This window comes from Molossus molossus, unplaced genomic scaffold (assembly GCF_014108415.1).
Source record: "Molossus molossus isolate mMolMol1 unplaced genomic scaffold, mMolMol1.p scaffold_m16_p_41, whole genome shotgun sequence".
NCBI classification, from domain to species: domain Eukaryota; kingdom Metazoa; phylum Chordata; class Mammalia; order Chiroptera; family Molossidae; genus Molossus; species Molossus molossus.
The window spans coordinates 368,434-393,226 of NW_023425379.1; the positions used below are offsets into that span (position 1 = coordinate 368,434).

General features: G+C 47.7%; 3 protein-coding genes across 5 annotated transcripts; 1 reads left to right on the plus strand and 2 right to left on the minus strand.

The window, feature by feature from the left end:
* Positions 1-9,353: 9,353 nt before the first annotated feature.
* RRP8 (ribosomal RNA processing 8) lies at positions 9,354-13,735 on the minus strand. Its single transcript, XM_036242212.1, has 7 exons — positions 13,287-13,735; positions 11,937-12,350; positions 11,259-11,712; positions 11,040-11,169; positions 10,749-10,855; positions 10,571-10,667; positions 9,354-10,376 (listed from the first exon to the last, which is right to left on the minus strand). Exons 1-7 carry the CDS (start codon positions 13,306-13,308, stop codon positions 10,257-10,259), a joined length of 1,344 nt encoding a protein of 447 aa, XP_036098105.1. The 5' UTR covers positions 13,309-13,735; the 3' UTR covers positions 9,354-10,256.
* Positions 13,736-13,796: 61 nt separating this feature from the next.
* On the plus strand, positions 13,797-21,174 carry ILK (integrin linked kinase). 3 transcript variants are annotated; one of them, XM_036242209.1, is made up of 13 exons: positions 13,797-13,874; positions 14,303-14,437; positions 18,347-18,512; positions 18,695-18,790; positions 18,989-19,085; positions 19,175-19,258; positions 19,359-19,444; positions 19,586-19,695; positions 19,801-19,928; positions 20,010-20,131; positions 20,232-20,331; positions 20,440-20,570; positions 20,765-21,174. In XM_036242209.1, the coding sequence occupies exons 2-13, from the start codon at positions 14,349-14,351 to the stop codon at positions 20,912-20,914; spliced, it is 1,359 nt and encodes a 452-aa protein (XP_036098102.1). In that variant the 5' UTR covers positions 13,797-13,874; positions 14,303-14,348; the 3' UTR covers positions 20,915-21,174. The 3 variants fall into 3 exon arrangements, with proteins under 3 accessions (XP_036098102.1, XP_036098103.1, XP_036098104.1); XM_036242210.1 differs by lacking the exon at positions 13,797-13,874 and having other exon boundaries at positions 14,330-14,437; positions 18,318-18,512; positions 20,765-21,069; XM_036242211.1 differs by lacking the exon at positions 13,797-13,874 and having other exon boundaries at positions 14,429-14,541; positions 20,765-21,069.
* On the minus strand, positions 21,151-22,537 carry TAF10 (TATA-box binding protein associated factor 10). Its single transcript, XM_036242215.1, has 5 exons — positions 22,295-22,537; positions 22,013-22,167; positions 21,718-21,782; positions 21,517-21,631; positions 21,151-21,315 (listed from the first exon to the last, which is right to left on the minus strand). Exons 1-5 carry the CDS (start codon positions 22,524-22,526, stop codon positions 21,226-21,228), a joined length of 657 nt encoding a protein of 218 aa, XP_036098108.1. The 5' UTR covers positions 22,527-22,537; the 3' UTR covers positions 21,151-21,225.
* Positions 22,538-24,793: the final 2,256 nt, after the last annotated feature.

Here is a 24,793-nt window from a genome sequence, read left to right on the forward strand (position 1 = left end):
ACAGGTACTAGAAAATGTGTATTCTGTTGGGTGAAGTGTCAATTAGATCCTATTAGCTGAAGGTCTTATTGAGTTCTTCTACATAAATGCTGACTTTCTGTCTAGTTGTTCTACCAATAATTGAGAGAGGTGTTGAAGTCTCCAACTGAAACTGAGGATTTGTCGATTTCTCCTTTTTAAAAAAAATATTTTTTCTTAATTGATTTGAGAGAGGGAGAGGGAGAGTTAGAAACAGCAATGAGACAGAACATCGATTGGCTGCTTCCTGCATGCCCCACACTAGGGATTTGGCCCACAACCTGGGCATGTGTTATGACCGGGAATTGAACTGGCAACCTCTTGGTGCATGGGTTGATGTTTAATCAGTGAGCCACACCGGCTGGACTCGATTTCTCCTTTTACTTATATCAGTTTTCATGTGTTTTGCACTCTGTTGTTTGGTGTATATACATTTAGGATTGTTGTCTTCATGCTGCACTGAACTGTTTATCATTATATAATGTCCTTCTCTGTCTGTCAAATTCTTTCCCTCTAAAGTCTACTTTATCTGATATATATATAAAATTTGGTACGTGCCACTAGTGGGAACCGAACCCGGGACTCTCTGGTCCGCAGGCTGACGCTCCAACCACTGAGCCAAACTGGCCAGGGCTTTATCTGATATTAATATAGTCACTCCTGGTCTCCTTTTATTAATGTTTGCATTGTGTATCTTTTTCATCCTCTTACTTTCAATTTGCCTATATTGTTATATTTTAAGTGAGTTTCCTGCCTGGCTGGTGTGGCTCAGTGGACTGAGCATTGTCCCATGCACAAAGAGGTCACTGGTTTGATCCCCAATCAGTGCACATGCCCAGGTGTGGGCTTGGTCCCAATGTGGGGCAGGCAGGAGGCAGCCGTTCAATTTTCTCCCTCTCCCTTCTTCTCTAAAAAATCAATAAAAACATATTTTAAAAAATAAAGTGAGTTTTCTGTAGATAATAATTGAGTTTTACCCCCACTCTGCCCATCTCTGTTGTTTAATTGGTGTATTCAGATCATTAACCTCGATCATGTAATTGTTATTTTAGGGAATAATTCAGCCATTTTAATGTTTTCTGTTAGCTCTGATTTTAATTTTCTCTCTGCCTTCCTATGGGTTAATTGGATATTTTTTACAATTCCATTTTGAGTTATCTATATGAGTTTTTTTGTGGCATATATATATAGAAAGAGAAAGTCTACAGGTGTTATATTACCAGTGCAAGTATAGAAACCTTACCTCTCTTTATCCTTCCCTGTTTATAACATAATTGTCTTAAATATTTCTCCTACACACACAGTGTTATGATTTTTGCTTCAACCATCAAACACAATTCAGAGAACTCAAGAGACGGAAGACTGGTTATATTTGCAAATATTTTTGTTTATTGTGCTCTTTCATACTTCTTGATATTGATTTCGTCATCATTTCCTTTGTTTGGCGAACTTCTTCTAGCCCTTTTTTTAGGGTAGGTCAGCTGGTGACAAATTCTCATTTTCTTTCATTCTGAAAATGTCCAAATTTCCCCTTCATATCTGAAGGGTATTTTCACTGGTTATGATTCTGGGTTAACAGTTTCCTTTCAAAGCCTGAAAAATACTGTGCCATTTTCTTATAGCTTCCATAGTTTCTGATGAGAAGTCTGCTATCATTCAAATTATTCTTCCCCTTTAGGTACAACATCATTTTCCTTTAGCTTTCAATATTTTTTCTTTAGTTTTCAGGAGTTTAATTATAGCTATTTTTCAAGTGCTTTCTCAGTTCCATTCTCATCTTCTTCTGGGATTTTGATGACACATTAGGTCCTTTGTTTTAGTGCCACAGGATTCTGAGTCCCTGCCCATTTCTTTCATTGTATTTTCTGTTGTTCAAATGGAGTAATTTGTATTGTACTTATTATTATTATTATTATTTTTTTCAGTGCTAGAATTTCCATTTAATTCCCTTTTCAGTCTCTGGCAAGGTTCCCTAGCTGTATACTCACCGAGGCCATACTTTCCTTGAATTTCTTATATTTTCCTCTTATTATTTAAACACATCAATAAGTTACTTTAAAATATTTGACAGCCAAGTCCAATACCTAGCCCACTGGCATCAGTTACTATTGCCTTTTTTATCCTGAGTAAAAATTAGTTTTTAATTTCATATTCTTACAGGGTCATCATTCCCTATTTATTTACATGCTGGTAATTTTTGGTTGGAACCTGAGTACTGTGGATGTGTTTTAAGTTTTCATTTTGTTATGTTGTGAAGATTTGTTGGTGTTGTTATAGCAGGCATTTTGGGACAGAGGTGGGTGGATTCAAATGTCTGTGAACTGTCTAAAGACCAGTTTGTGGTTCCTACAAATAATGCTGCTACTAACAATCTTGCAAATGCCTCTTGTGCATGTGCACACATTTCTTTTGGAAACGTAACTAGGAGTAGAATTGTTTGGTCATAAACTATGTATACCTTCAACTTTAGTAGATAATGCCAGACTGTTTCAAAATTTTCAGTTTATACTCCCTTCACCAAGGATATGAGAGTTCATATACTCCATATGAGAATTCGCTTTACTCCCATCTTTGCTACCTTGTAGCATTTCCTCCCAATTCCAGCATGTGTGTGATGTGTGTGTTACTTTGCATTTCCCTGATTTTTTATGAGTCTGCTGGCTATTTATTTTTTATCCTCACCCGAGGACATTCTTGCATTCATCTTCAGATAGAGCAAGAGGGAGAGAGGGAGTAAGAGAGAGGAACATCGATGTGAGAGAGGCACATTGACTGGCTGCCACCCACATGACCCTAACTGGGGCTGGGGACAAACTGCAATCGAGGTATGTGCCCCTAGTGGGAACTGAACCCTGGTCTCTCTGGACTGTGGGCCAATGCTCTAACCACTGAGCCAAACTGGCCAGGGCTCTACTGGCTATTTAAAGATCCTCTTCTATAAGGTGCCTATTGAAATCTCTTGCCCTTTTTTTCTGTTGGCTTGTAATTTTCTGTTGTTGATTTTTGGAGTTCTATATAAATAAAATATAAATATATACTGAATTGTATGAATTGCTCACAGGCCACTGAGATATAAGGGGTGAGGGAGACAAATAAGTTTAAAATGTTAATATTTTAGCCCTGGCCAGTTTGGCTCAGCGGTTAGAGCGTCAGCCTGCAGTCCACAGAGACCCGGGTTCGGTTCCCGCTAAGGGCATGTACCTTGGCTGCAGTTTGTCCCCGGCCCTGGTTGGGTCATGTGGGTGGCGGCCACTCGATGTGTCCCTTTCACATTGATGTTTCTCTCTCTCTCTCTTCCTCTCTCTCCTTCCCGCTCTATCTGAGTAAAAAATGGAAAAATGTCCTCAGGTGAGGATAAAAAATAAATAAATAAAATAAAATAAAATGTTAATATTTTAGATTGGTCTCGGCCATGTTATAGGGAATAATGGAACATATTTACACCAGAATATTAACAATGTAGAAGGACCCTTGAAGTAAAAAAGACTGTGGTAATCAGTGAGATTCCTAAGATGTGTATTAGTAAATAAAGTCGGTGTCCATGCTTAACCAAGAACACATCATCTTGTGAATGAGAATTAAGAGACCAAGAGAGTGACAGAGACCTAATCTCTAACATCCTCAAGTTCCCGAACCAATGCCCATAGCCACCTACCTTCAGGTTTCTACTAACAAGGGAAGGAAATTCTAATTTAAGAAATTCTTTAGTGGAATATTTTTTCTTGTCACAATCAAAATGTAACTGGTAAAACAAGCACATCAACTTCCTGATGTGAGCATTTTTTCACAACTAAGAAAATTCACAGGACAGATGGGAAGTGTTGACTAACATCTGGTAAGATAATTAAATGTCTGAAGGAAACAAAAAGGGTTTTGTGAGCAAGAGTAAGGTGAATAGGATGGCCAGAGAAGATACATTAGCCAGGATATATAATGCTAACTACCCTAAATCTCCCAAAACTTACTTATTGCAATACTTATTCCTTGTTCAAAGTTCAATGTGGATGTTCTGAAGTTAAGCAGCTTTCCTTCCAAGCAGCGACTCAGGTATCTTCTATGCTTTTTTTCCATCACCCTTAAAACGTGTGCGTCAAGGTCACCCTGGAAGGCAGAGGGGGGGTGGGAGAATACGGAGAAAGCTCATCTGCTCTTTAACTGCCTTGGTCTGGTGGTGAAACATCACTTCTACTTCCTTTCCACTGATGAGGACTACTCACATAGCCCCACCTTGATGCAAGGAGCTGGGAAATGGAGTTTAACTATCCAGGAAAAGGAAATTTTGGTGACCACCTAGCCAGTTTCTTCCACAGAAGAAAAAGGTGATATTGGTATGAAGATCTAGAAGATGAAAATGGGGTCATCAGGGAAAGCGTACTCTAGAAGAGGGAGTGGCATGTACACAAACCCAGAAGTAGGAACAGCTTAGAATGTGGAGGAATGAAAAGAAACTCTGTGTGGCTGGAGTTTCATAAGGAAGGAATGGGTTAAGATACAGTTGGAGAAGGAGGCTTGGGCAAGATCACACAGGGCCTGGGAACGAGGCTGTCTTTTGTTTTCAGAGCGATGAGAATCCATTGAAGAATTTTAAGCAGAGAAGTGACAAATCTGATTTACATTTTAAAAAGATCACTTGGCTGTGTGCAAAATGAATTGCTTTGGGAGGCAGGAGTAGGTGCAATCAGACCAGCGAGGTGGTTAGTGCAGTTGTCAAATATCCTAGAACCAGGTGGCCAGTCTGAGAAGTCACCTGGGAAGGAGGACAACCTGGGAATAAAATGCTCTAATTACAGGTCTCTAAAAAGCTATAAAGGGCTTTGTGCAATTATAGAAATGGCTGAGTGTTTGGAGCTGAGCTGTGTCTCTGCCAAGATCATGTTGTTTCTTTTGGAACTGTATTCTCTTAGGACTGCTTTAGACACAAAAGCTGGACCTCAACAATATCTGCAGAAGCAATAAGCCTCTAAAGGGGACGCTAACAAGCATGAGGCAAGATTGCTATCCAAATCCAAAATTATTCTTGTCTCTCACCACCCCTCCAAACTTTTTTTCATTTGGGGTTACTCTTCCCCTGCTGTGGAAAAAGCTGCACCTAATCTGTAACTTTTCAGCTCATTCTTAATAGTCTTATGCTCATTTTAAGGTACAAACACAATCTCAAGTGATTAGAATGTTTAATCCTATGTAACAATAAATAATCTACACCTGTTATAGCTTTAACTCTTTTTCCCCTCCCAGATGTTTTGCTTAAGTCAAAGAGCTTGCAATGAGGAAGGGTAAATAATCTGCATGCTCTTTGCTCTTCTCAACTCCTCTCCACCTAATACCTGCTGACTGCTTTGGGCCCAAGTGCAGAGAAGTCAGGGAATAAAACAGTTCTTGCTTGACTGGGTTGTTCTGTGCCCCGTGGGCAGGGAGATATTTAAAGGGAGCATCGCTGCTGTCCCCTTGACCCTGGTGGATGCAGCTTTATTTTGGGTGGTATCCTGCAAATTCCTTCTCAGTCCATGTGGCACACCTCTAGCCTCTTTGTGTCGAGGTCTCCTTGCCTCTTCAAACGGTCCAACTGGACAGGACCCAAGACCACCCACGTTTCCCTCCCTCCTGCAAGGTGTAAAGGATATACTCATACATCAGGTTGCACAGCAAATCTGGGAATGCAGGCCAGTGTAAAGCAGCAACATAGAATAGCAAAACTCATCTGGCTCCATGCTGAAACAGTCAATGAGCCTCTGCTTGCCTTCTACATTTCCAGGGCAGGATCAGACTCCCAGCTCATCATTCCTTGGCTGTAGGATTAAATACTTCAAGCATCCAAAAGGGTTCCAGTGGAGTTCCCAGTTAGACTTGAGGTAAAAGGGCAGAAACCAGCCTGCCCCTCAAGAAGTGAATGGGTTCTGACAGTCCGGCTGTACTGTCTCAAGTAACAAGCTCTCTAGAAAGCAATTTTCTACCAGTCTCCTCCTCACCCTATCCGCTTTCTGACCTTGAATCTTAAATGTGCTATTAATAATAACAATCATACTGTATTTCCCTAATTAATTCATTCCCTCTCTTGAAAACAATATTCATATTCTCCTCTCCTCAAAACTCTAACCCCTTTTCCCCTATTCACTCTCAACCCAAAGTCCACTTCCTGCTTCACTGAGATAAATCAAAGCAACCAGAAAAAACTCAAATGGGGCAGCCACTCCCATTCCCATTTGCCTCATACTACTCTTGCCACTCCTTTGATCTATTCTCAAATTGCTCCTTAAACTGGTCTCATTGTTCTTTAAATAGCTGGCATGCTCTTATTTCAGACAGGAAAAAGGAAAGGGAAAGGAAAAGGAAAGATAAATAGATATACAGTGATACCTCGGTTCTCGAACATAATTCGTTCCAGGAGGACGGTCGAGAACCGAATTGTTCGAGAACCGAAGCAATGAAACCCAATAGGAAAGCGTGACTCCACAAAGCGTGACTCTCTCTCTGCATTCACACTGATGACACAAGCAAGGCGCGCTGGGCCGAATGAACGCCATTCGGCTCATCTCGGAAGTTCGAGTTCCAAATATTTGTTCGGATTCCGAGACAAAAGTTTCTCGAATCTCCATTTGGTCGAAAACCGAGGCGTTCGAGAACCGAGGTATCACTGTAGTTCTCTCTTCAGTCTAGGCTTTCAACATTAGACACTGAAGTCCAGGCATGCACTTGAACAAAAACGTGTCCTGAAGCTGATATTGGAGCAGGGAGGACCCAGGTCAGGCTCAGGGGAGTGCTGCTTTCAGAATCAGGGTGATTGATGGGGCCACTAGTGGGGGCTTGGCTGAGTTAGAGTGAGCCTGGGGTCTGAGTCAGACCCAGAGAGATGTTTACTCAGGTGGCCAATGCCAGAATAGGCCAAAGGAGAATCCAAATCATAAGGGGGGAAAGCAAGAGGGAGGAAAGCAGATCCCAGCTGTCCTCGTGAGCATGCTAAGGAAACAGGGAAGATTAGTCAAGACTCAGGAATATAAATAACATTTGGGAAGAACACAGACATGGAGCTATAGAACGTGATGTGTCCTACAGTGAGATGCCCTGCTACTCCAAAGCACTCCTTGGGCATTGTAGCTTACCTCCCTATTATTCTGGGAGGCTCCTGTCCCATGGAGCTGCCACAATATTCGCTCCCCAGTAATACCCAGTGAGAAGCTAGAGAGGACTGTCAGGGTATTTTATTCTAGCTGCCTGGCAGCCAACTCCACTCACAAGCGTCACATCACTCCCCCAAATGGGAGTCTCTAGTAGACTGTGTGTACCCTCAGGACTTTTGAAATTCCTGCTGCCAGCCTCTCCTTTCCTTAGACTACAAGTATCAGCTTCAGGACAACTCTCTCAAGAGGTTGGCACCTGTTCCATGACAGCGCCTACCATCATCCTGGACAACTGCAAAGTCCATGCAGACAACACAATACCCCACACAAAACCTGAGCCCTCAGTCCATTAATCAATCTCCAGGCAACCTCCCCCTTATGTGTCTCAGCCCCTCGCTGCTGTGGCTGTACTCTGGGCATTGCCATCGAGGAGTTGCTCTGCTTCTAATATTTATAATTCAAGTATTCCAATTTCTGACCATAGCTTCCCATCCTCCCAGGTCACTTGTTCAATTACTACCAGTGTAACAACCTACTCCTGTCTTCACTCTCATACCTCCTGTACAAAATTCCATGGCCCATAACAATCATGTACTTGCGAATGGTCTGAAATTTTGCTTGCTTCCCTTTAATTTCTTTTGCATGGCAAGGTTCCAATTCTGGGTGATCCCTTAGTGCTCAGTTTCTACAGCTATATCTACATCTGAGTTGGCAGACAGCCACACCATTGGGCTGACTGGTATAACTATAAATTCGTGAGTACCAATATATATTCAAAAAGGCCCTCAACATTACTCAGCAATCCTCATCCCACCGCAATCTGATTTCACTCTCATCTTCATAGACTTCTCAACAGCATTTGACACATGAAAACCTTACTATTCTTTTCATATTAAAAAATTCACTCTCTGGTTTACTACTCCTCCATCTCTGGCCCAACCTTTTCATCTTGTCACCTTTACTGGTTCATTTTCACTTACCCATCCACTAAATGCTCCTGAGTTCTATTCTGAGCCATCTTCTCTTCTCATTATCTTACTCTGGATATCTTATCTATTCCTATGACTTTACCACCTCTGGGCTGCTGAGTCCCAAACGCCTGGCACAAATCTCTCCTGAAACTTTTATGTCCCACTTCCAAATGAACACCTAGAGAGGTACTTAAAACCCAACATTTTGAATGGCATCATCAGTTCATCCAGTTGCTCAAGCCAGAAACCAGACTCACTTCAGATTCCTTTCTCGTACCAACTGTCAACATCTACCAGTCCTACCTACTGGACTTCTCCCATTTGCCTACTTCTTCCATTGTCACTAGTCCACTTATCCATTGCCCCAAACTGGGGTTCCTGCAATACCCCTGCTCACATCAATCCCAATTAACTGGTCCCTGTCGTTCCTTATCAGCTGCTTAGGTGAACTCAAGTGACAAGCTCTGGGAATACAAAGATCAATATAACTTGAGAAGACTGTAGCCTAATGCACAACAGCAACCACAGTGTAGCATTTAAATGCCAAAGCTGTACTCTTCAGGTCAAGCTTTGAGTGTAGATACGCTCATTCTGCTTTGTGTGTGATGGAGTAGGAAACAATGAGGCTGTTTGGAAGTATGAGTAAAACTTTGCCAGTCAGCCAAGTATTCAGCAGAGAGAAGAGTATGTGCTGAGATCCTGTGCAGTATCTGCTGAATGGTTCACAGCCCAGCCTCCACACATAGCCTCTGGCTGACAGCCACCTCAAAATCTCCATCCCCTTCTGAAGGCATCCAACTGGCTCAGAGCCCTGGAACCTATGCCCCAGTGGTCATGCTCAGTTCTTGTTCTTGGAATTAGGTAGGAGAGGTTGTGTCTTTATGTCTGGGCTCATGGCAGATTTCTTTTAGAAATGGCCAAAAGATCTATCAACCCAGTTCATCTTCTCCAGCACTACAGCTTTTCCTGACATACTGATCTGAGCTCTCTGCTAGGCAGAAATGACAGACCCTTCTGCCAATGAACAGTCCAATCCCCCATCCCAACAAGGCATTAACTGATGGTTATTTATGAAGATACCCAATGCCCTCACCACCCTCTTCCAAGGACAGCTCAGACTCTATCAAGAATCTCTATTCATCCTATTAAATGAGCCTGCTGAAAGGCTTATATTGAGTTATCTGAGTCTTCCTCAGTCAACAAGTCTATTCTTTACCCTTCAATCTCCAACCCAGCCTAGGGAAGGTCTTTAGAGAACAATGAGGCTTACAACACACACAGCTACATCTACAGTTTATTGAGCATCTCCTCGGTACCCGGCCCTGTATATAGGTTTCCTCAGTTGACCCATACAACAATCCCATTAGACAGAAATTCTACCATTTTCCAAATGAGGAATGTGACATTCAAAAATTAAATGACTGTCAGCAATAAATGGCAGGCCAGAATTTGAACCCAGGTCTATACCTGATTCTAAAATCTGTCCTCAGCCAGACACATACCAGGGCCCCACAGGACAACAGATACTAGGTCATGTAGCTCCAAAGATGGAGATAAAGATAGAGGGGAGAAAAGTGCTTAGTACAGACACAATCAAACAGTCCTGACCCAGAAGCCCAGATTGATGTCTTAACCAGTATGTTGGTGGACTACCAGTTGTCCCAGGACCAAGAAGCAATGCCTGCCTGTCTGAGGCCTTGAAGGCCTGAGCAGACCAAAGCTAAAGGAGCAGCAGCTATGAGTAATAGGAAGCTGGTCTGCAGACAGAAGATCAGAAGAGAGGAGAATGGAGATGCCAGGACAGAAAGCCCATGGGGCTCCTCAGAGAGAGAAAAAGGAGTCAAACCCAGAGATGCCTTGAATTCCAAGCCATCTATCTAGTTTCCATGATACCTAGGGAGTCCATAGTTTCCAGATATTTGTGTTCTCACAATAAACTCCATATTCTTTAGCCAACCTGAGTGATTTTATGCTTCTTGCAACCAAGAAGCCTCCATTAAAGCAAGGCTGAGCCAGGGGTTTCATCCAACTTTGTTCTTGGGACAGAGGAAGGGTGGTACCAGTCCTGGGTCACTGACTGGCTGGTTACAGTCTTCAGAGTTCTGAGTATGGAGTTCGAGACTTGCTTCCCCTTTCAGGAGGTGTCCAGAGGTCACCTGCGCTTATAGAGACATGGCTGAAGCTTCAGGCCTGAGAGTTGAGCCTTGCGCCCTACCCGAGGAGGCCCGGTCTTTTCAAAATCAAACAAGAAGAAGTGGCTGTTGGTCAAGTCCTAGAAGCAGAAAAGACCCAGTGAGCCCCAAATCCTTACCCCTCTTCAGAAACACCTGTCTATGTCCCACCCTTGTTCAGAGAGCTTCCCATGAGTTGTACCTTCATGAAGCCAATGTCTATGCCTATGGCCTCTTTCCTGAACACCATTGCTCTGAAAAGGGCCACACATAAGACAAAAATAGGGGCCCTCACCTTGGAAATGACCTTGAAGCCAAGTTTGGTTACGGCTCCCAGAAAGGTCCGAACATCTTCAAAACGACTGCTAACTTCAGCCACTTTCAGGAGACCCCTGAGAATGGCAAGTTCTGTATGAGCGCACAGACACACGCAAGTGCACATATGCATGCATCTGTGTCCTGGAGGCTCTTACCCTGGCTTCAGCACTCGATTTGCCTCCTCTAAGAAGTCCCTGATGTTTGTTCCCATCAGCGAAAGGCAGAACACAGCTACATCTACAGACTCATCCTCCAGAGGTACCTGTGGGTAGTGGGGGGGGGGGGTGTATGAGGCGCACAGTATGGGGGGAGAAGAAAGCCAACACTGTGTGGCAGTGTCGAACACCAGAATGGGGTGGGGAAAGGAGGGAGTGTTAGAGATTAGCTATGCAGGCTGGGCCTAAAACACAGGCTTCTAAGATACACAGAGGAATAAAAGGGTTTACCTGGGCCATGTCACACACAGTGACCCTGGGGTCCAGAGAGACCAAGTCAAAGCAGTGCACAGGGTTCCGGATACTTGAAGCCAGGCGGCAGTCCCCACAGCCAAAGTCAGCTACCACCAGGGTCGCAGGCCTGGGAGTGGAGGGGAGGGATCACTCACTGGTCTAGTCTGAACCATGACTGACCCACATTGCTTTTCATGGTGCCCAACCCCCATTCACCGCTGGCGAAGGTCCTTGGCGATGCGGTCCACCGGCTGTAGTGGCCACTTCTTGACTTGGCTCTGGAAGCCGCGGTGGTAAAGGAGAAAGGCCTCGGGATCTTCCTGGAAAAGGCGTTGTGCAGCGCTGCTGGGCCCTGAATACAGCTGTTCATTGAGGTAGCGAAATCGAGCACCATCCAGCCGCTGTGCCATGCGGGCTCGCAGAGCTCCTGCCCGAGCCTCAAGGCTGTCTTGAGTGGGGGCAGGAGGCACCTCTGTCTCCTCTGTGGGGGCTGTGGCTAGAGCTGGGTCTGATGGCTGAGGTGGCCGAAATTTGTTCTTGTGTCTACGCTTGTTCTTCTGCCGGTTCCGCCACTGCTTGCGACTCAAGGTATTGGGGAGTTGGGAAGAAGTGGTCACAGGGCATGGCTTGCGTGGGTCATCTGTAGCATTACTTTTCAAAGCTTTGGGACCTGTAGGGAGGAAGATGGGAAGGCATATTTGGGGCAAGATCCACTGAATTCAGAGGCTTGGCAAATTCATCCTGGCCTAGAAAAAGCCTATGGCCTGGATAAAAGTACTTGTAATCGCCTAACTCCCAACCTAATGGTGGCAAGTAACCTTTGTCATATGTAGTATCAGATGACCACCCCTGTCCCTGTCCCTGTCCCACACACATATATACATCTACTAATACCTGTTTGGTGAACACTGTCCAGGTGCTGGGCAAGGTTTGAAGGGGCCTGCTTCTGGCATGTCCCCCTTCTTTTCTCTTCTGCAGCAGAGTCACTGCCAAGAAAAGCCCCTTTATGGCACTTCTTTTCTACTTCCTTTTCCTCAGAGTCAATGATAGGTTGGCCCTGTTTTGGATGCTGCTTTTTCCTTTTCTTCTCCACTTCAGTAGAAATACTGGCAAATGAGGCCTTTTTCGGGCGTTTCTTTTTTTTCCCCACCACCTCCTCCTCCTCAGAGTCACTGCCAGGAAGGCCGGAGAGTTGTTGGGAAAGAGATGCTGCCTCTAGGGCCCGTAGTGTGGCCAAGAGCCGGCGGCGCTTGGAGCCCTGGGGGGAAAAGAAGGGATGGAAGCAGGGCCGAGGAGAATGAATGAGACCTGGGGAATAAGAGGGGAAAGATGGGAAAGACCTGGTTCAGATGCTGGCAGAGGTATCTGGATTATTCTCGGTTAACTAGCTTGTCATGAAGCCTGTCAGACCCTGAAGAACTTTCAAGTCGCCACCCCAACCTTTGGGAAGCTGAAGCCAGAGGAACCACCCATCCCACTCTCTTCAATGTTCAGAGGAGGTACTGGGGTAAGCAGGGCCACAAGCAACCAGACCAAGGCCAGAGACCAGGAGTTCCAACCCTCCATCTCAGGCTTCAGCCTCCAGATGATAAAAGGCAGGAAGGTTTCTGAAAACAAGAGTGACAGGATGACACGTGTGTATTTAAAATGACTAGCTACAGTGTAGAGAACTGAAGACGACATGCTGCTAACAGAGGGGCCACTGGCCTGGATTATAGCAATGGGTTGAGGACGCATAAAGCAGACAGATTATATGCTGGAAGCTCACAGAGGGTAGAAAGGGCCTGAAGAAGTACAGCTGCCTTCACATCAGCAAAAGCTTAAAGGAGAAGGTCTACTGTCTGGGAAGCCTTCTGGGTTGAAGTCCAAATGGGTGATCCGAGACCAGGCACTTAGCTGGGAGGATCTTCGTACACCTTCCACACCACCTTTTGAAATGGCAGTACTAACAACCTTTCATTGTCATTCCCTCTTGCTCTCTCAATTCCAGTGTCCACAATGCAATTCTGAAGGAATCTTTCCCCTGCTAAAACCTCTTCATCAATGTCTATCTTTAAAATATGCAAAACAACAAGTTTACCTCTCCAATTTCAATGGCATCCCCTCTCAGTCTCTGTGCTCCATCGACAGGGGTCATGTTTGCCGTGTGACCTTAACAGGGCACGCATGCTCTCTTGACCCAGGGCCTTTGCACGTGCTTTTCCTGTCCCAGGAACTCTCTTTGCTTCACTGAGTTCTACTTACCAAATCTCAGTTCCAATGTCATTTTCTTTTGGAAGTTCTCACGTCTTCGATCTCAGTCGGCCGCAGGCGCGCGCGCGAACACACCCACACCCAAACCCACACAGGCAGTGGGCGCGGCGTTGCCAGCGCTGAGATCCACCAGGATCCGCTTCAGGGCCTTAAACAGCTCCCAGTGCCCTGGGAGACCACTCACCTTAATTTGCGAGGCTGCCGCGGGCCGAGACCGGGAGGCTACAGGCCCGAGGCCCGCGGCTAATGGGGCCTCCACGGCCCAATCCGGCTCCTCAAACATGCGAGTGGGGTGGGGTGAGGTCGCGGGATGCCCGCGCCTCTCCACGTGCAGAGAGCGTCTAGGAACCTGAGCCCACAGTGCTGCCGGAACAGAGCCGGTAACCAGAGTGAAAGCCAGTTGGCTAGAGCGGCCGGCGCGGTGCCGAAAACCATCGAGTGTAAACACTGGTGGGCTAGAAGGGCAAGGAGGCGGGAGGAAGGAGGGCCGCGCGGGCCCCAGAGAGCCGGGGCGGGGCCGGGCTGCGGGTGCGGCCGGACGGGAGTTCCCCGGAGAAGGCTCCTCCAGCCCGCGTCCCGGTGAGTGCGGGAACACCGTGCCCCCTCCCCAGGGCGCGAGCCCTGTCGTCCCGTCACCCCTCACTCCGCCCAAGTTCCGAGTCGGAAACCAGGGCCATCCCCGGGAAAGACCCCCGATCTCCTCCCCGAGGGAATAGGGCGCCCGAACTTGCCCCTCCCCCAGGTCTGTTAGCGGATTGGGTCCCTGTGCTTGCTCTCTGACATCCCTTCAGAAGATACACTACCCCCTAATCACCCTCCACCTCGCCAGGACTGGCTCTCCCTCACGCCCAGGGACACAGTTGGGGATCAGCCCGTTGCCCCAAACTCCTTCCCAGACCTCCACCAAGAGAGGACGCAGCACCCAGACCCCATCCCCAGCACAAACACTTCTTTGCTTCAGGGGACAAAGTTTGGGGCTCACCCTCGTTCCCTGGATCCCTTCACAGTCCCCAGGCTTCCCCAGTCTAGGGGACTCAGCGCCGGGACGCTGCCATGGACGACATTTTCACTCAGTGCCGGGAGGGCAACGCGGTTGCTGTTCGCCTGTGGCTGGACAACACGGAGAACGACCTCAACCAGGGGTGAGCGAGGTGGCTGGTGGGTGAGCGGAAGGGCAAAGGCATTCTCCTCTCGGTGATGTGGGGTGCTCACGTCAGGTGGGAGCCGCTGACTTTCCTGTCCAGTGGTGAGTGCCAAGCGCAGCCTGTGCGTGTGTGTTGGGAGGGTCTCCACGGGGGAAGCTGTGTTGGAGCTGAGTCTTTGCTGCTAAATACGAGTTTTATTGGCAGAGGCTGCAGAGAGAGAGCTTTCCAGCCTCAGTGAGCTGCATGGGCGAGGAGGCAAGACAGAGCGGAGAGTGCCCGGAAATTGCCCAGTTTCTTAGGGCTGGAGGATAGAAATCCTCTTTGGGCCTCTGGGCTGAAGCATTGGGTACAAGTGGAGAAGACAGGAGACTGGAAAGTCTGAAAGGGTCAGCCAGATCACGCAAGGCTATTTAGGCCATAATAAGGTTTTTGTTCTAAGAACAGGCTTTAAAGCCATGTAGTGATAGGAGAATGCCCATTTGCGAGGTGTCACCTTGGATGCTTTGTGAAGAGCAAGTGGCAATGTGAAGAGAGGCAGTCGCCTAGTCCATCCCAGAAGTGGTGGTGGCTTGGGCCAGAATGAGGGTAGGTGAAAAAGAAAGATCAAATTTCTGGAATCTTTATGATAAAGAATTCATGAAAATGTCAGGGGGAGGGAGCCCTTTGTAAAGTATTTCATTGTCTAACCACTGTGCTGTGCACTCAAAACTAATACAAAATAATATTGAACTGTAATTGGAAACAAAATTGTTTTAAAAAATAAAAATAAACAAATAAATAAAAAAGAATTGGTGAGACTTGGTATGGGGTGAGGAAGGTCAAAGATGATGACCAGGATTCTGGCTTGGGAACTTGGGTAGGTGGTGGTTCCTTTAACTGAGATGGACAAGACTGAAGAATGACGAGCTCCACTCTAGACATGTTAAAGTGACAGTACAGTGAAGCGGAAATGTTGAGTAAGTTTGTGGTCATGCAGAATTTGGATTTCAGGAGCGAGGTCTGACTAGGAGATACAGATTTAGGACATGGTAGCATATAGATGATTCCTGAAGACATGGGTTTGAAGAGAGAGGATGAGAAGCCTGCAAGATTTAAAAGGAACAACTGGAGGTTGAAGGAGAAACAGGAAAATATTTGTAAAGCTTAGAAAAGTGAATGCTTCAATGAAGGGGGAGTGGTCAACAGTAGTATAGGCTCCTGAGAGATCAAAGCATTTGAACACTTTAAGGTAACCACTGAATTTACAATTAATGATATATTTGATCTCTGTGAGGGCTGCTTCAGAGGAAAACAGGTGAAGAATCCAGATTACACTGGGTTCCTTCATTTGAGGAACTATATACACCGCTGGGCACTAGAGGCGGAGGGGGTTCAGACTCAGTGCCTGACCTCAAGGCAGGGGCCTTGTGCCAGGTTGAATGGGAGATGAGGTTGGCTGAGACTGGAAGGCAAGAAAAGCAATAGTGATGTTGACTCAGGAGTGTGGGTTTTAATTTTATTTATTTTAAAATTTAATATTTTAAGGTTGACAGAGTTTAGTTTTTAGGTTTGACGTAATAATCACCTGTCATCTTCATCCAAGCTCCCACTAGGCTCATAGGTTCCCATTAGGCTCTATACAGCCGGCCTTCGTTTATCGCGGTTAATCAGTTCCAGACTCTACTGCGATAAATGAATTTCCGTGAAGTAGAATTCTTTATTTATATACAGTTGTCCCTCACCACTTGGCCTTCGACTTTTGTGGCTTCAGTCTATCGCGGTTTTTCCAAATGTAGTACAGTATTAAAAAAAACCACGAGAGTGAAGCTGCAAAAGTTGAAGCACAAAGTGGCGAGGGACGACTGTACATACTACTTCTCTGTAATTCACAGTCACTTGTTCCATTATTCATATAATTCCTCAAAGGGTGCTCTAATAGACAGTGTGCACTGTTACTATTTTGTTGGTGGGGTTATACAAGTTTAGGTGGAGTTGTCCAGTGGGTGTGGCATCTAGACAGACTGCTGCCAAAAGGTGAAGGGGTGGCATTAGTGAAACTGGAAGGCTATGTTGGTTTGACGGGATAGGTTTTGGGGGCCCATGCTGGCCATATGATGGATATGACGTGAGGATGAATTCCCTGCAGGGCTCTCTGGGATTCAAGTCTTGGCCCTGGGATGACAGGCAGCCTGAGAGTGGGCAGAACCCTACCCATACTTTTTAAAAACATGTTTTCATCGATTTTTTTTAGAGGGAGAGAGAGAAATATCGCTGTGAGAAACATCGATTGGCTGCCTCTTGCACACCCCCTACTAAGGATTGAGCCCTGAACCCAGGCATGTTCCCTGATGGGGGATCCATCTGGAACCTCTCAGTCCATGGGATGACGTTCAATTCACTAAACCACACTGGCCGGGCCCTTCACATACATTTTTCAAGTTTTTGTTCAGATAGAGTGGGAGGGAGAGAGAGGGAGAGAGAGAAACATCGATGTGAAAGGGACACATCGAGTGGGTGCTTCCCATATGACCCCAACCAGGGCCGGGACGAATTGCAACCCAGGTATGTACCCTTGACCTGAATCGGACCCATGACTCATTGGTCTGCTGGCTGATGCTCTAACCCCTGAGCCAAACCAGCCAGGGCCCTCCCCATACTTTTGCCCTCAGGCTCTGGCCTGCTCTGGGGCCATAGACTGGGGGGTAGGCTGATAAGCCAAGTCACCAATTAAAGAGCTGGTAGGTAAAACTGACTGATAAGCAGGGGGTGAAAATTGATTTGGGGAAGAGGAGGATCCCCATCTCCCAGGAAAGCTTTTAGTTATCTCTGTGTGAGATGAAGGAAGCTGTGGAGGGAAATCATTCTGTTAAAGGCCACGCCCCCTCCTAAGCTGTTGGGCATCTGGGGGACTTGCGGTGGCCAGACCCCTGATCAGCTCCAGCCCTGGCCTACAGCCCCAACTCAGGAAGTGACCACAGCACTAAGGCATCCGGAGGCAGTCTGCCCAAACCGCAGACCGCCCTCTGCTCCGCCCCTTGGCTCTACCTCCTTCACTAGAGGGAATTTCCTTTTATGGCCCCTGGCTGTCAGGCAGGCCCAGCTCCCACCCAGTTGCTTTGGGGTTTTTTGTACACTTCTTTTACTTTATAAGATACATGTCCTTGCGAATAGAAAAAAGTCAGGTAGTTTTGTTTCTACAAGAAGCCCTCTTATTTGCTTGTTTTCTGTGCCCAGGATTGCTTGAGTAGACTTGAGTAGAGGAATCCTGTTTTATGTGGTGGTTTGATAGTTGCATCAGTAATGACTTATCAGAAGGATTTCTTTCTCACTTATAAACCCTTCCAAAATCTCATTTTAAATTCCATTCCATTTGAAATCTTAGTTTCAGTACCAGAGCCAGTCGGTAAGTTTGCGTCCTCTTCCATGAGTTGTGGTCTTCCCTTCTCCAAGTCTCCACACCCTCAACATGCACTGCACACCTGCTGTCAATCCATTCTCTCAAGCTTACAGTCAGACAAGACAGCCCATTAATGAACTTTTATAATCCAGTGTGATAAATACTATAATAGGGGGATGTACAAGATGCAGTGGAAAACAGAAAGGACCAACAGATGTTGCAAAAGGGATGCAGAGGACACCAGATGAAGAATGCTACCATTTAATGAAATAGGGCATGCCAGGGAAGAAAGGCTGGTGGGAGCTGGTGGTGGAAACTAATCATATGGACTTGTTGGGGGTTGGGTTTGAAGCTCAGGGTAAGGTCTGAATTAGACAGCTTTGGGAGTTGCTGACATGAATGAGAATTGAAGTCCTGGAGAGGTAAGGTTTCCCAGGGTGAGTATGCAGAGGAACCATCAGTTTTTCCTATACTAAAGCCTTTGCCCCATTCCACCTCCAGATAAATGACCACTATACCTTCCTTCAAAGGGATGATCATGGCTTCTCCCCCTTGCACTGGGCCTGTCGAGAGGGCCGCTCTGCTGTGGTTGAGATGCTGATCATGCGGGGGGCACGAATCAATGTGATGAACCGTGGGGATGACACCCCCCTGCACCTGGCAGCCAGTCATGGACACCGTGATATTGTACAGAAGGTATGTACGATCCTCTCCGTTCCCTACATCATATACATGCCTAGAAGTTAGCCACAGGCACTATAACATACTGGAGACATCATGTGTCCTCTTCTCCCTCCTCTGTGCCTCGACACCTGTCTCTCAGTTGGGACTAACTCTATGCCTTCTGTCTCTTCTTTCTGTCTGGCCCTGGGGACCAGCTGCTACAGTACAAAGCTGATATCAATGCAGTGAATGAGCATGGCAATGTACCCCTGCACTATGCCTGTTTTTGGGGTCAAGATCAGGTGGCAGAGGTAAGTTCTCAGGCCCTGAGCCCTGGGATGGGTGGGAAGTAAAGTCTGAGCCTCAGTGGAAGATCTGGAATCCTCATCCTATCCTGTCAGCACTGCTGAATATATGACACTCAGGATTTGCATTGTATGTGTTCATGGTTGGTTGAGACTGCTAGGGAGGTAGCAAGGACCCTCGTCACAAATGCCCTTTTATTCTAGGACCTGGTGGCTAACGGGGCCCTTGTCAGCATCTGCAACAAATATGGAGAAATGCCTGTGGACAAAGCCAAGGCACCCCTGAGAGAGCTGCTCCGAGGTCTGTTCCCCAACCTCCAGCTTGTCTTGTCCCTGCCTGTCTCCTCCCTCCATACCACAGCTGAGGCCAAGACTGTCTTTCTTTCTCAGAGCGGGCAGAGAAGATGGGCCAGAATCTCAACCGTATTCCATACAAGGACACATTCTGGAAGGGGACCACTCGCACTCGGCCTAGTGAGTCAGTTGTGAGGGGAGCGGTGGTAATAGGGAATAATCCTGGGCTCCTTGGGCTGGGTTAGGGGAAGGTGGGTGCCTGACCTACTCACACTCTCAGGAAATGGGACTCTCAACAAACACTCCGGCATTGACTTCAAACAACTCAACTTCCTGGCAAAGCTCAACGAGAATCATTCTGGAGAGGTGACCCACCTTTTGTGCCCCTCCCTCCCCAAACCCCACAAATTACATGCTCTGCACCTGTTTTAAAAGTTTCTTCTCCAGTTAGAGGGCATGAAAGTGGTGGCCTTAGTTAAAGCCTCCTAACCCTTACCTGTCCCTCAGCTGTGGAAGGGCCGCTGGCAGGGCAATGACATCATCATGAAGGTGCTGAAGGTTCGAGACTGGAGTACAAGGAAGAGCAGGGACTTCAATGAGGAGTGTCCCCGGCTCAGGTGGGGCAAGGCCTAAACTGGAAGCTGCTGCTTCCAAGGACTAGCACCCAAGAGGGAGATATTTTACGATGGGTCTCAGCCAGGGACACTCTCTTCCTCTCCCAGGATATTCTCGCATCCGAATGTGCTCCCAGTACTAGGTTTCTGTCAGTCTCCACCTGCTCCTCACCCGACTCTCATCACACACTGGATGCCATATGGATCCCTGTATAATGTACTACACGAGGGCACCAGTGAGTAGGGGATACCAGATTTGAGGGGGGAAAGCGTGTGTGAGCCTCTCCAAGCTATCTGACTTTTGCCTCCTCTCCTAGATTTTGTCGTGGACCAGAGCCAGGCTGTGAAGTTTGCATTGGACATGGCAAGGGGCATGGCCTTCCTACACACACTAGAGCCCCTTATCCCAAGACATGCACTCAACAGCCGTAGTGTAATGGTGAGATCACAACTCCACTCCTGGTTCAGTACCCCAGAAGACCTTTCGCTATCTAGAATAGGACTTACCTCCTTCCACATATCTATCTTCTCTTCCTCAGATTGATGAGGACATGACTGCCCGAATCAGCATGGCTGACGTCAAGTTCTCCTTCCAATGCCCTGGGCGCATGTATGCACCTGCCTGGGTGGCCCCTGAAGGTGAGTGAGGGCATGTTGGGAGGTAGAGAAGGGCCAGTTCAGTAGCAGTGGAAGGGGCAGAGACAGGACAAGACAGGCAGCTGGAACAGATAAGTCCTGTCCCTCCAGCTCTGCAGAAGAAGCCTGAAGACACAAACAGACGCTCAGCAGACATGTGGAGTTTTGCCGTGCTTCTATGGGAACTGGTGACACGGGAAGTACCCTTTGCTGACCTCTCCAACATGGAGATTGGAATGAAGGTAAGAATACGTGTTGGGGCAATGGCAACGGTAGGGACAATAATTGTAGAAGGCTGGGCTTTTCCCACATTTGTCCAAATACAGTATATTTGAACAAATACTGTATATTTAATATACAGTAATCCTGTCCTGCAAGCCTCTCACTATGTAAGACTCAAGTTCTGAGACCCACCTTGTTTTCCCTGTATTTACAGGTGGCACTGGAAGGCCTTCGACCTACCATCCCACCAGGCATTTCTCCCCATGTGTGTAAGCTCATGAAGATCTGCATGAATGAAGACCCTGCTAAGCGGCCCAAGTTTGACATGATTGTGCCTATTCTGGAGAAGATGCAGGACAAGTAGAGCTGGAAAGTCCTCACCTGAAATTCAGAGGTGTGGGGACATGGTTAGGGGAGTGTGCCTCCCCAAAGCAGCAGGCCTCTGGTTGCCTCCCCTGCCTCCAGTCATGGTACTACCCCAGCCATGGGGCCCACCCCCTGTCCCCATCCCTACCACTGTGGCCCCAAAAGGGGCTGGGCTCAAAGCTTTGTCACTTGCCACACTGTGTCTCCCAGCATGGGAGGGATCAGCCCTGCCTGTCACAATAAAGTTTATTATGAAAACAGGCTGGTGTGGGGACAAGGGGACAGACAAGTACATATAGGTTGGGTGGCTCAGGTGAAATAGTGCGGCTTCTTCACATTGATGCCATACTCGCTGAGGGCAGGGGTCAAGTCCTCCATGGTTAGAGTGTACTTGCGGTCCTGAGGGAAAAGGGAAGAGCACCAGCTGAACATAGGAATCCTGATTTCAATCCCAGGTGGGTGACCCTGAGTAGGTTTTTGGTTTTTGTTTTTTTGACCTCCCCTAGGGCAGTTTCCCCAAAGGGGTTTCAGGATAAATTAAGCCTCCGCTGCTGTGGGAGGTAATTACTGATTACTGAATCAATGAGCCTCCCCTCACACCTTGCTCTTGCTTCGGGAGCTGCCAGAGGCTGTGCCCTTCATTTTGCAGTGCTGTAGTGCATCGTTGGCAATATCTGAGATGAATTTCTGGGCAGCTAGGGAGATGAGCCGAATTCTAGAGAGAAAAAACTGGTATAAGGAGATGGACAGCAAATGCCACACAAAGCGCCCAAGGCTCTAACCTGTCCAGAATTTACTCACATTCGAGGGTCTGAGGCCTCAAAGCCAGCGCGGTTCAGGTAGTAACCAGTCACTGCATCTGGGATCTGAGAAATCAATTAGACAACTATCAGTGTCGGCCCTGTGCAGTGCTGGGCTGAGAGGGTGAGGGCAGGACAGGCCTGGCTATCAGGAAGCGCACAGGCTGGGTGGGCAACGGGAATGAATTCCAAAAGCTAGTGGGGGGCAAATACAGGAGGCCGCTGGAAATCCAGATGGTGTGGCAGAAAGCTTGCGTGACAGCGGGCCAATAGCCTAGCTCAGGCAGGAAGCCCACCGTAGGCGTGTAATCCTCCAGCTGCATCAGGAAGTCCACCAGAGGCGTGCTGGACACCACCGGCTTCACTTCTCCGTTGGCCGCACTCGGCAGCACATACACTCCGTTAGACATGGCCCCCTCCGGGGGCGCCGCGCCGCCCGCTGACACCGGAGCTGGAGGAGAACCAGCAAACTGAGACACACAAGTAGACGGCGCAGGGCCCCAGCTAGGTCTGCCTTCTACCCTCTGCCCTTCCCCGCCGATGGGGCTGCCCTCACCCTCACCCGTCCCGGCCCTCACCCGTCCCGCGCCGCTCGGCCGGCTCCCCGGCCCGCGCCGCCACGGGTCCCGTGGCCCCTGCCGCGGCTCCAGCCCCAGGCCCCCCTGCCGTCCCCGCGGGGCTGGCCTTGTTCTCCGCAGCGGTGCTGGCGGGCAGCGCGGCGGGGGCCGCGACTGCGGGTGCCGGGCCTGGGGCCGAGGCGGCGCAGGCCGGCGCCACCTCGGGGTCCGCGCCAGAGCCGCTGCAGCTCATCAGGCCGGTGGGAGAGGCGGCGAACAGAGCCGCTTCCGCTTCCGCTCACGTTACGCACGCTCCAGGGTGATATCAGTCGCCTCGCGCTCGCCCCTCCCACGCCGTGACCGCTCGCTCCCTGAGGCGTCCGGCCTGCTGGCGGCCTAAACGCCAGCTGGGTGACAGACCCTAGGGCGGACACCAAACCCTGGAGAGCCGCGCTGGCCGCCGACGTTCCGCCTCCCACCCCGCCGTACGCCCGGCGGTCCCCCCGCGTGGGGAACCCTGGAATGTCGCGGACTCTCTCCTACGGGCCTGGGACCTTCATTCAGCCCGGCTCCTAAATACCTTGCTTTGGGCTCATCGCCCCACGCCCCTCTACCACGATTGCCTGCCAGTCGGCGTCATTTCTAGTTCCCTTATTCAGCGTTTTAAGGGTTCATAGTGGAAAGCCCCATCCCCACCAGCTGTCCGGAGAAGTGAGGGCTGCAGAAGAGCCCACACAGTGCTGCTGCAGATGGGGAGGAAGGTGTTTCACCCCAGGAAACAGCATGTGCAAAATCACACTGAGTGCAAGAGTGAGGTTTCAATGTAGCAAACATTTATTCAGTTCCCATGTACCAATCCAGTGCTAGGGGTCTGGGAATACAAAGTTAGGTAAGACAAGATTCTAGTCCTCTAGGCACCAACAATCTTGGAAAGGGAGGCAAACAGGTCACCTGGCAATTTCAGTACTGTGTGGAAGTTATAATACTAGAGGTAGACACAGAGTGTGCAGTGGAAAAAACTAAGGGAACGAACATCTGCCTACTTTTCTGTGTCAGGTACCCTATCACCTTTATTCCATTTAATTATTCACTGATTATTATGAGAGGCAGATATAGATATCTTCACTTAACAAGTGAGAAAAGGCTCAGGGAGATGAACTTAGTTACCCAAGGCTCTCCACTAGTCTGTATTAGAAACAAGAATCAAACAGGTTTGGCTTAAAAGATCTAGGATTTTTGTGCCATACCAAAATCAACTAGCTTCAGGAAGCCAACAGTTCACAGAAGAAGGTCGCTTCTGAACGGAGTCTGGAAAGAATCACTGAAATCAACCAAGCAAAGGGAGTCAGGGGTAGTGTTAAGGGCACACAGATTATTTTGAGCAAAAGTGAAAGAATAAGGCCTAGCTGGCGTGTCTTAGTGGACTGAGCGTCAACCCATGGACTGAGTTCCCAGGAGGATTCCAGGTCAGGGCACATCCTGGGGGCTTTGAGCTTGATCCCCAGTGGGGGGTGTGCAGGAGGCAGCCAATGCGTCTCTCTTGCATCGATGTTTCTGTTTCTCCCTTCCTCTCTCTCTAAAAAATCAATTAAAAAAAACATTAAAAAAAGTGAAAGAATATGTTTGGGGAGAGAGTAGGGGAGGATAAACAATTTGTTACTCAGGAACAAATAGCAAGGAAGGGGTCAGGTTTGTGAGTCATGATAAAAAGCCTGAACTTTATCCAGTAATCTTTGAAGGGTCTTAATCAGGTAAATGGCTTGATGTGATTTTCATTTTGTTCTGGAAGATGGTTTAGGAAAGGGCAGGAAGAAAGGTAATTTTTTTCAAAAGCCTACAATTCAGAGGAGAGAGAATATCCCTGTAAGTTAATGTAGTAGCAGTGGAGATAGAGTGAAGTAGATGAGTTCTAGATATACATAGGAAATATAATTGGCAGGACTAATGGATTGATAAAGCTATATTTAAGAGGTAAAGTCAGTAGGACTTGTTAATTGAAGGGGGAGGAGGTGAAGAAAATGGGAGTCTAGAATGACACTTAGCTCTCTGGCTTGGTTGGAAGAAGCATAGTATCATTTACCAAGAAGAAATAAAAGAGAACAGTTTGGGATTGGGAAGGAGAAAGAGAGATGAAGTGTTGAGAACTGCATATCTTGCATTTGAGGTATCAGTTACTGTTGGATAGAAAGTCTGATCTAGTGAGATGGGGATGGCTGTGGATGCCAATCATTGATTTGTTCCAGGGGACAATGGGTATAATGAGAAGAGCAAAAGACTTAGGATGCAGTAGTGAAGTACACCAACATTCAATGAGGAGGCAGAGAAAGAGGAAGAGGAAGAGGAAATGGTCAGAAAAGTTAAGCCCTAGAAGCTGAGGAAGGAGAGGGAGTGGGACCCTATGACAGGGGGCCGTACAGCAAAGGTTGGGAAGCTATGCACTCGCTGAAGCAGCAGGGAGGAAACTGTTTCTGTTAGGGGAGGAAAGAGTAAAAAAGTGAAAGCAGAGGTCTCATTGCAATG

Excerpts from the sequence above, each read along its gene's own strand:
- TAF10 (XM_036242215.1), bottom strand. The coding sequence starts at position 22,526 with ATGAGCTGCAGCGGCTCTGGCGCGGACCCCGAGGTGGCGCCGGCCTGC. Across the intron at positions 21,632-21,717 it reads GAGGCCTCAGACCCTCGAAT|AATTCGGCTCATCTCCCTAG; the intron begins GTGAGTAAATTC and ends TTTTCTCTCTAG. Across the intron at positions 21,316-21,516 it reads GCTCCCGAAGCAAGAGCAAG|GACCGCAAGTACACTCTAAC; the intron begins GTGTGAGGGGAG and ends CTTTTCCCTCAG.
- RRP8 (XM_036242212.1), bottom strand. The coding sequence starts at position 13,308 with ATGACATTGGAACTGAGATTTG. Across the intron at positions 10,856-11,039 it reads CTGTGTGTGACATGGCCCAG|GTACCTCTGGAGGATGAGTC; the intron begins GTAAACCCTTTT and ends CACTACCCACAG. Across the intron at positions 10,377-10,570 it reads GCTTCAAGGTCATTTCCAAG|GACTTGACCAACAGCCACTT; the intron begins GTGAGGGCCCCT and ends TTCTGCTTCTAG.
- ILK (XM_036242209.1), top strand. The coding sequence starts at position 14,349 with ATGGACGACATTTTCACTCAGTGCCGGGAGGGCAACGCGGTTGCTGTT. Across the intron at positions 20,132-20,231 it reads TCAACAGCCGTAGTGTAATG|ATTGATGAGGACATGACTGC; the intron begins GTGAGATCACAA and ends TCTCTTCCTCAG. Across the intron at positions 20,571-20,764 it reads ACATGGAGATTGGAATGAAG|GTGGCACTGGAAGGCCTTCG; the intron begins GTAAGAATACGT and ends CTGTATTTACAG.